General features: G+C 43.5%; 1 protein-coding gene across 1 annotated transcript; it reads left to right on the forward strand.

Annotated features, from left to right (window-relative positions):
• The first annotated feature begins 7,575 nt into the window (after window positions 1-7,575).
• Window positions 7,576-9,330, forward strand: LOC115083378 (piggyBac transposable element-derived protein 3-like). The gene has a single exon (XM_029587179.1). The coding sequence runs from the start codon at window positions 7,576-7,578 to the stop codon at window positions 9,328-9,330; it is 1,755 nt and encodes a 584-aa protein (XP_029443039.1).
• The last annotated feature ends 966 nt before the right edge of the window (window positions 9,331-10,296 follow it).

The following is a 10,296-nucleotide window of genomic DNA, read 5'->3' on the forward strand; positions in this document are numbered from 1 at the left end:
AAATGAGGGGCTGCTAGTACAGCATGTGATCGAGTAACGCACACTATTGTGAGATTTAACACTGGAAATAACTACACCTATTTTTTTTGCAGTACGGGGAAAAAGCGTTTATCGCAGGCAGTATCATGGATCATGGGTATTATCTCAGCGATTATCACGCATGATAAAAAGTGGAATGATAACAGACACACCTCACCTTATCATTAAAATCATCCATTGTACCTGAAGACTGGAGGATAGCAAATGTAACCCCAATATTTAAAAAGGGCTCCAGGGGCAATCCGGGAAACTACAGACCGGTTAGCCTGACTTCAGTGCCAGGAAAAATAGTGGAAAGTGTTCTAAACATCAAAATCACAGAACATATAGAAAGACATGGTTTAATGGAACAAAGTCAGCATGGCTTTACCCAGGGCAAGTCTTGCCTCACAAATCTGCTTCACTTTTTTGAAGGAATTAATAAACATGTGGATAAAGGTGAACCGGTAGATATAGTATACCTGGATTTTCAGAAGGCATTTGACAAAGTTCCTCATGAGAAGCTTCTAGGAAAAGTAAAAAGTCATGGGATAGGTGGCGATGTCCTTTCGTGGATTGCAAACTGGCTAAAAGACAGGAAACAGAGAGTAGGATTAAATGGGCAATTTTCTCAGTGGAAGGGAGTGGACAGTGGAGTGCCTCAGGGATCTGTATTGGGACCCTTACTGTTCAATATATTTATAAATGATCTGGAAAGAAATACGACGAGTGAGATAATCAAATTTGCAGATGACACAAAATTGTTCAGAGTAGTTAAATCACAAGCAGATTGTGATAAATTGCAGGAAGACCTTGTGAGACTGGAAAATTGGGCATCCAAATGGCAGATGAAATTTAATGTGGATAAGTGCAAGGTGATGCATATAGGGAAAAATAACCCATGCTATAATTACACAATGTTGGGTTCCATATTAGGTGCTACAACCCAAGAAAGAGATCTAGGTGTCATAGTGGATAACACATTGAAATCGTCGGTGCAGTGTGCTGCGGCAGTCAAAAAAGCAAACAGAATGTTGGGAATTATTAGAAAGGGAATGGTGAATAAAACGGAAAATGTCATAATGCCTCTGTATCGCTCCATGGTGAGACCGCACCTTGAATACTGTGTACAATTCTGGTATTCGCATCTCAAAAAAGATATAATTGCGATGGAGAAGGTACAGAGAAGGGCTACCAAAATGATAAGGGGAATGGAACAACTCCCCTATGAGGAAAGACTAAAGAGGTTAGGACTTTTCAGCTTGGAGAAGAGACGACTGAGGGGGGATATGATAGAGGTGTTTAAAATCATGAGAGGTCTAGAACGGGTAGATGTGAATCGGTTATTTACTCTTTCAGATAGTACAAAGACTAGGGGGCACTCCATGAAGTTAGCATGGGGCACATTTAAAACTAATCGGAGAAAGTTCTTTTTTACTCAACGCACAATTAAACTCTGGAATTTGTTGCCAGAGAATGTGGTTAGTGCAGTTAGTATAGCTGTGTTTAAAAAAGGATTGGATAAGTTCTTGGAGGAGAAGTCCATTACCTGCTATTAAGTTCACTTAGGGGTAGATTTTCAGACCGCGCGAATAGGCGTACTTTTGCTGGCGCATCAGGCGCAAGCAAAAGTACGCGGGATTTTAGTAGATACGCGAGTAGCCGCACGTATCCGCTAAAATCCTGGATCGGCGTGCACAAGGCTATCGATTCTGTATAGCCGGCATGCGCCGAGCCGCGCAGCCTACCCCCGTTCCCTCAGAGGCCGCTCCGAAATCTGAGCGACCTCGGAGGGAATCCTCTAACGCCCTCCCCTCACCTTCCCCTCCCTTCCTCTACCTAACCCACCCGCCCGGCCCTGTCTAAACCCCCACCTTACCTTTGTCGGGGGATTTACGCCTCCCTCTGGGAGGCGTAAATCCCCGCGCGCCAGCGGGCCGCTAGCGCGCCGGGACGCGACCTGGGGATGAATCCGGAGGGCACGGCCACGCCCCCAGACTGCCCCGGGCCGTAACCACGCCCCCGGGCCCGCCCCCAAAATGCTGCCAACACGCCCCCAAAACGCCGCGCGGCTCGGGCCCGCCCCCCGACACGCCCCCCTTGGAAAACCCCGGGACTTACGCGAGTCACGGGGTCTGCGCGCGCCGGTAGGCCTATTGAACATAGGCCTACCGGCGCGCAGGACCCTGCTCGCCTAAATCCGCCCGGATTTAGGCGGATTTAGGCGAGCAGTGCTCTGAAAATCCGCCCTTTAGAGATTAGCCACTGCCATTAGCAATGGTTACATGGAATAGACTTAGTTTTTGGGTACTTGCCAGGTTCTTATGGCCTGGATTGGCCACTGTTGGAAACAGGATGCTGGGCTTGATGGACCCTTGGTCTGACCCAGTATGGCATTTTCTTATGTTCTTATGTTCTTCCTGCCCCAATAAAAACACCTGTTCTTACCTGGTCTAGCTTCCTAAAGCCATAATGTTTGTGGCAAGTTTCATTGTTGGAGCATACTGGATGCTCTGCGAGGCTGACCACAAACAGCAACAAGAGGAACAACAATAACTTCAAAAAGAGGCAAGTCCTGTTCCATGCCTTCTTAAAGAAGGCCCTGCACCACCCAGGGCAGCGCCTGGCACGCAGGCAGCCTCAGTGGAGGAGATACAGGGAGCGTATCTTTCCTCCACGAACATCTTTGCTGGGCATGCCAGAGGACTATGTGGTTTTCAGGTATCGCCTCAGCTCTCGGGCTATCCTGGAATTATATGAAGAAATACAAGAGGATTCGGATCTGATCACTGCAAACTGTTGGCTACCCTGAATTTCATGGCAAGTGGCTCCTTCCAAACAACAGTAAGGGTAGTGGGAGAAATGTCCTATCCCATTTTTCCCCACTGTCTGGACAAGATCATCAGAGCAGTCTCTGACCACTTTATTCACTACATAGCCTTTCCTCAGGACAGGCAGGACTTGATAGACTTGAAGAAAGGCTTTTATACCTTTCCAAACTTTCCCAATGTTTTGGAAGCTCTCGACTGCACTCAAGTGGCCATCATTCCACCTCGTGACAGGGAGGAGATGTACCGTAATAGAAAGCTCTTCCCCTCCATCAGCGTGTAAGTGGTCTGTGATATTTGAGTGTGCATCCTTGCTGTAGTGGCCAGGTACCCGGGGAGCTGTGCACAATTCCTTTATTCTTAGGCAATCGGGCCTCTTTGAAACTTTTGAGGTCAGCATGTACAGTGATAGTTGGCTCATAGGTTAGAGAGACACTTCTTTTAATATTCCATCTCTAGCTATGTGTTTTTCAGGCAAACGGGATGGAAATGGGGGGTGGCTGGAGGGGAGGAAAAGGATCGCTGCCATGACGATAAAGAGAGACAATCTAAATCTAGTACAAGGATCAAACCTTTCTATCCTGCTAAAGAAAAAGAAATACATACACAGCTGCATGAAAGCCTATTGCTTCAGGGCTTTCTGGAAACCTGTGGACCAGGAGGGACTAGTTGGAGAGGGAGGAAGAGATCTAGCAGAGGCCAGGCTTCCAGAGACCAAGTAAAGGTTATGGAGGATTAAAGGGTAGCTAATGGTGTCAAAAGAAAAAGAGAGGTCATGGAGAAACAAGAGGTTTTGAGATTGGGTAAAAAGGAAACCATTTCTTTCTTCTTCAGTGACAGCTGTTTGTTGCACAGAGCTATAGAGATTACAGAGCTTGCACGAACTGGGCACGATCACAACAATTTTAAATGATTTTCTTATAACATGCAATGCAATAAAAACAACAAACAAGATAGAAGATAATCTTTAAATGCGTTTTCTTGCCTTTAGTTCTGTCACCATTTATTTTTCTTTTTTTAACTTAACGTTTCCTGTCCTTTCAGAACTCAGGCTCCCCGACTCCCCTGTTCATTATTTAAGCCCCAGAGCTTTTCTCACTGTTTCCCTGCTAACCTGTTAATTATGGTGTTGCTTGCTTTCTCAAGCACTCGTTTTCCACTCGTCTGGCAGCCTAAACAGCATGTCCTTGCATTGTTCAGATGGATTATGATATCACCCTGTTCTGATTTTTATATTGAACTGAAGCAAAATATTTTTGAATTCTCATTTCCTGGCTTTTCCACCTCACAGTGTGTTAGGTCACTTTGGAATCTGTTTTTCCTCCAAATCTTCTTCAGTTTCCCAGCTACTATTGACATATAAACAAGGATAGTTTTAGCAGAGAGACAAACAAATATATTTTCAAGTTTCTAATGAAGACACGGATTTGAAAGATAAAATGGTTACAGCATTGTTTTTAGCTTGTGAGAGAAGATGGCCTTGATGTTCTCATGGCTACTTGCTAACCTACTAACTGAGTTTGTGGTGGCCATAGGAAAAATTCCATGCATAACTTCAAACACATTTTTACCTTGCCCGTGGGCCTGTGCTCATTAATATCTTTTAAACTATGCAGGAAATGCTTATCCCCGAGAGAATAATGTTTCCTCTCCTACCAGGCAATGATAGAACTGAGGTCCTAAAATAATCATTGCAGAATCTAGAAAACAAGGAATGTGCAAAACATATACCATACCTGCAGCAGATATGTAACCCTTGCTTGGGGGTTTTAGGTCCCTAGAGCACACAAGCGTATGTTTACCCTTCGAACATTGCATTTCCCAAGTGTGGATCCTTTTTTAGGGTGGAAGCTCTTGCTTCTGGCCCAGGTAGAGTGGTATTTCTCCCAGTGTGGTGTTAGCTGCTACATCTCAAGGGGTGAGATGCTGGGACAAACCAGGCAGGACATGGCTATAGGTGTTAAATGTTTACTGATTATTTAACATTTAAATTGAAGTCCATTTTTTCATAAAGGTGAAATTACAGTTGACTGATGTATAAAGGTGTTTTTTCTCTTCTGGGTAGGTGGCCTTTATCTCAGGTATCTGGGGAAAACGTCCCATGGTAATTTTAAAGTGGGCCAAATAGGAATCCTATTGGTAGGGTCCCTTCAAACACAGAAAAGTCCTACTTGAGTCTAGTTTATTTATGGTTACTCAGCCTGTTCTGGTCCCATGGGGTAGAGATCTGGTTGGGATACTCCAAGATCTTGATCCTTCTTAAACGTTTGTGATTGTGACTTCTCTGGCAGGAAAAGTCTTTAGAATGTGGGAACCAGGTCATTTATTTATTTATTTATTTATTTATTTATAACTTTTTTATACCTAGGTTCAGGTAACAGAGTTACTAATCACTTCAGTTTACATTCCAACATCAAACAAAACAATGACATAAGATATGTCTTACAATGAACAGGGAGGAAAACAACTTGGATACAAATAACTTGGTAGAACAAGGTGTAAAAGTAGGAGAAACTGGACTTGTGGGGCCTAGAACCTCTGGAGTGGGGAAGGCTGACTAAGGGAGGGGTAGAGGGAAAAGTGCTGCTATAGCTTTGTTAATTATGAGAACAGATACTTAGAGGTTTGTCCTGGGTGGGGACAGTCCGTGGGAGCTGTGGAGGCAGAGTATTGCTAAGGGAAGGCTTGACAGAACAACCAAGTCTTGAGTCTTCTCTTGAACGTGATTGGGCATTGTTCCAGCCTGAGGTCAGGTGGGAGCGAGTTCCACTGTTTGGGACCAGTGGTGGAAAGAGCTCTTTTTCTTAATGTTGTTTTGATAGGTGGGGCCTGTAGAGTGCCTCTTTGTGCTAATCTCAGCGGACGGGAGGAGGTGTGAAGTTGCAGAGGAATCCTGAGGTCCAGCGGAGTGATGTTGTGAATGACTTTGTGGATGATTGATAATAGTTTGAAGCGGATTCTAAATTTGATTGGGAGCCAGTGGAGATTCTTTAGAATGGGTGTTATATGGTCCCTTTTGTTGGACTTTGTTAGGATCCTTGCTGTTGCAAGGTTATCCCAGCCCTGGAACCCTAAGGGGAGGGGTGAGTCAAAAAAACCTCCACACAAACAATATTTGAATACTGGCTCTCTGAAAAAGTACAGTAAGAAAAAGCTTCCGTCATCAGCTTTTACAGAAGGTAATGGTAAACAATATGGTGGAGTGGAGCGATTGAGAAGGAAGATGTTGCAATGAATCCCATATCTTATGAGTTTTAAACAGTGCTTTTTTTTAATTGGAGTTTTATTGGAACTGAACACAATTATAACAGTCTACAGCATGTATACTCCCATTAGCAGTGAAACCCCCGCCCCCATTCCCTCCCCTTCATCCTTCCCCCCCACCCCCTGCAGGGTTCAAAGTCTTTTCGCCGCTTTAAAGCATAGCAGTAACTGTGGTGGAGTCCTGGTATTTGGAGCTGGTATAAGTGAGGACAAAGTCCTGCTTGCATAAACAGTGCTGTTACGTTCTGCAGCTATTAACCTTTTAGATCCCAACGTTCCACAAGTGGAACATTTTTTTAAATGATTTTAATTACTCCAAACCTAAAGAAAATCAAATTTTCAACCATTTAGCTTGAGAGTATAGAACTTGAACAGTCTAAATCCAAAACTGTGATGTTCCTAGATGAATACTCTTAAAGATATGAATATGCAAAGTAGGTCAAAAACTGAAGTTTTGACATAGTTTGACCTTTTCACCTTTTGGTATGATACTGAGTGTAAATAAAGGACTTGTGTGATATATTCAAGTTCCCAAGGGTTTTCTGATCATGTTGGCATAAATCTTTCTTTTGTAGGTAAGATACAAATTGATCAGCACCAATTTATGTTTGCATGTTCCACATGTGGAACGTTGGGATCTTTGTGGTCCAAAATATACACATTTTTGAAAAATGAATAAAATGCAAAAAACGGTTCACAAATATTTTAAAAAATGGTAAATTACATATAATCCCATGCTCTCTCTCATGCATACACATACACACAGACTTCTCATTCTCATGCTCTCTCTCAAGCACATACACAGGCTTCACTCCCATGCTCTCTCTTTCTCTCAAAAATACATACACACAGGCTTATCACTCCCATACACCATATGAGGAATCTTACTGTCTCCTGGGCCTCCATCTCAGGATGCAAGGACTGAGCAAGGTCCTCTTCTCGGGCCGCGGGAGACTAGCTCCGCGACAGCGTCCTCTTCTCGGGCCGCGGGAGACTAGCTCCGCGACAGCGTCCTCTTCTCGGGCCACGTGAGACTAGCTCCGCGACGGCATCCTCTTCTCGGGCCCCGCGAGACTAGCTCCGCACGAGCGAGACTAGCTCCGAGACGGCGTCCTCTTCTCGGGCCCCGCGAGACTAGCTCCGCACGAGCGAGACTAGCTCCGAGACGGCGTCCTCTTCTCGGGCCCCGCGAGACTAGCTCCGCACGAGCGAGACTAGCTCCGAGACGGCGTCCTCTTCTCGGGCCCCGCGAGACTAGCTCCGCATGAGCGAGACTAGCTCCGAGACGGCGTCCTCTTCTCGGGCCCCGAGAGACTAGCTCCGCACGAGCGAGACTAGCTCCGCGACGCCGTCCTCTTCTCGGGCCATGCAAGCAAGACTAGCTCCGTGACGCCGTCCTCTTCTCGGGCCGCGTAAGCGAGACTAGCTCCGCGACGGTCCTGCTCATTTCCTAATTTGGAATACAATGAAAACTCAGAAGTGCTTGACTGTTGAAGAAGCAGTTGAACAAATTTTGGGCGATTCTGAAGCTACAGAAGCTGATATTGTGATTTTGCCACCACCAGATAATTTAGAAGACTCAGATATCGAAGATATCAATGACGAAGACCTAGCACCAGAAGTACCAGCAGATGTGTGTGGTGAAGTGGAAGTTGCAGTTGAGTCACGCGATGAGGAAGTGGATGAGGATGACAAATTGCTATCAACCTATTGTCAAGAATCAGTAGATACCAAAGGAAAACAAAAACCAGAGAAGCCAAAGCCAAGATGGATCAAGACAGATGATTTCACGACCACAATGGAAGATCATGCCCCAACAAAGTTGGCTGATATTCGTCCAGATCTTCTTCAAAAGACACCATTTGAACTTTTCATAGAAATTATGGGTGAAGATTATTTAGAAGAATTAGCATACATGACAAATATATATGCCAGGCAGAAATTGGCAAGCATTGACACAAATGCTGACGAAATCACTCGTTTCTTTGGAATCCTCTTGCTCAGTGGCTATCACCATGTTCCAAAAGAAAAGCATTACTGGTCAACTGCAGAAGATTTGAGCAACCAAATTGTGCCAAAAACCATGTCAAGAAAACGCTTTGAGGACCTGAAAATCTATTTTCATATTGTTGACAATTTGCAACTAACACCTGGAAAAGCTGCAAAAGGTGAGCCATTTTATACCCATTTATCTGCTCAGTTTTTGAAGATTGGAGGTGTTTTTAGTGAAAGCCTGAGCATTGACGAATCAATGGTACCATATTATGGTCATCATAGCTGCAAAATGTTCCTTCGAGGAAAACCAATTCGATTTGGATACAAAATATGGATGATGTGCAGTCCAGATGGTTTTCCATTTTCAATGCAGATTTATACAGGTGCCAAATATCAGCCAGAAGAATCAGGCACTGATAAAACTGAAAAAGTTCCACTTGGTACAAGAGTAATTTTGGATTTGATTTCAGTCATTCAAGAGCCAAGAAATCATTGCCTTTACTTTGATAATTTCTTCACATCACACAACTTGATGGTGGAACTGAAAGAAAAGGGATTTCGAGCAATTGGCACTGTCAGAGAAAACAGAACTGGGAAATGTCCCCTAATAGCACCTAAAGAACTGCGCAAGAAAGATCGTGGGGAATTTGATTATCATGGTGATGGAGACATCATCTGTGTCCGCTGGAATGACAGCAGTGTTGTCACAGTCATGTCCAACTGGATGAAGCCATTTCCACTTCAAAATGCCAGCCGCTATTCTCTCAAAGAAAAGAAAAAAGTTCTAATAAAGCAACCAAAAATAATTGGTGCTTACAATCAAGGCATGGGTGGTGTTGATCTACTTGACCGGCTTTTATCAGCTTACCGCCCAACACTTCGCTCCAAAAAGTGGTGGTGGAATTTATTTTCAAATGGCTTGAACATGGCTATTGTGGCAGCTTGGAAAATTCACTGCCATCTGCTTGGAAAAGAAGCAATGAGCCACTTGGACTTCCTACGTGAAGTATCTACCGTAGCAATGAAATGTGGCCTTTCAAGCTACCGCATCCGGAAAGGAGGTCCTACAGCATCCATAAGTGCTGATGTAAAGGCATCACAGCCTCACTTCTTGTCCACAACTTCCCAAGGCCGATGTGCTGTCTGCTCCAAAAATATAAAAAAGTGGTGTGAATTTTGTGGTAAACGTTTACATGAAAAATGTTTTCCAGATTATCATGCTTGATTTTTTTTGACTAATTTTCATTCTTATGTATGATATCAGCTGTAGTATTGCAGTATGTTACAAGAATTACCTAAAATAAAGAAATGTTACAAGAATTACCTAAAATAAAGAATTTTTGAAAAAGTACTTTTTGACTCCTGTAGATCCCAACGTTCCACTAGTGGACATGCGTTTTTCTCAAAAACCCATAGTCAGATTTCCTTGAAAATTTTTTTATACCATATTTGGGTCTAGTTAACTAAGATATGTAAAAAGGGGCATCAGGAAATAAGTCCTTCAATGAGCGGGATCTAAAAGGTTAATTTGTATTTAAAATATGTAGAAACTATATTCCATCAAAAATTTAAGTCTAGCATAACATTGTTCTTCCAGTTAACATAAAAACATGCCATACTGGGTCAGACCAAGGGTCCATCAAGCCCAGCATCCTGTTTCCAACAGTGGCCAATCCAGGCCATAAGAACCTGGCAAGTACCCAAAAACTAAGTCTATTCCATTCTACTGTTGCTAGTAATAGCTGTGGCTATTTTCTAAGTCAACTTAATTAATAGCAGGTAATGGACTTCTCCTCCAAGAACTTATCCAATCCTTTTTTAAACACAGCTACACTAACTGCACTAACCACATCCTCTGGCAACAAATTCCAGAGTTTAATTGTGCATTGAGTGAAAAAGAACTTTTTCCGATTAGTTTTAAATGTGCCACATGCTAACTTCATGGAGTGCCCTCTAGTCCTTCTATTATCCGAAAGAGCTAAGTGATTCACATTAACCCATTCTAGACCTCTCATGATTTTAAACACCTCTATCATATCCCCCTCTCAGCCGATTCTCTTCTCCAAGTTGAAAAGTCCTAACCTCTTTAGTCTTTCCTCATAGGGGAGCTGTTCCATTCCCTTTAGCATTTTGGTCGCTCTTCTCTGTACCTTCTCCATTGCAACTATATCTTTTTTGAGATGCGGCAACC

Source organism: Rhinatrema bivittatum, chromosome 2 (assembly GCF_901001135.1).
Source record: "Rhinatrema bivittatum chromosome 2, aRhiBiv1.1, whole genome shotgun sequence".
Lineage (NCBI taxonomy): Eukaryota > Metazoa > Chordata > Amphibia > Gymnophiona > Rhinatrematidae > Rhinatrema > Rhinatrema bivittatum.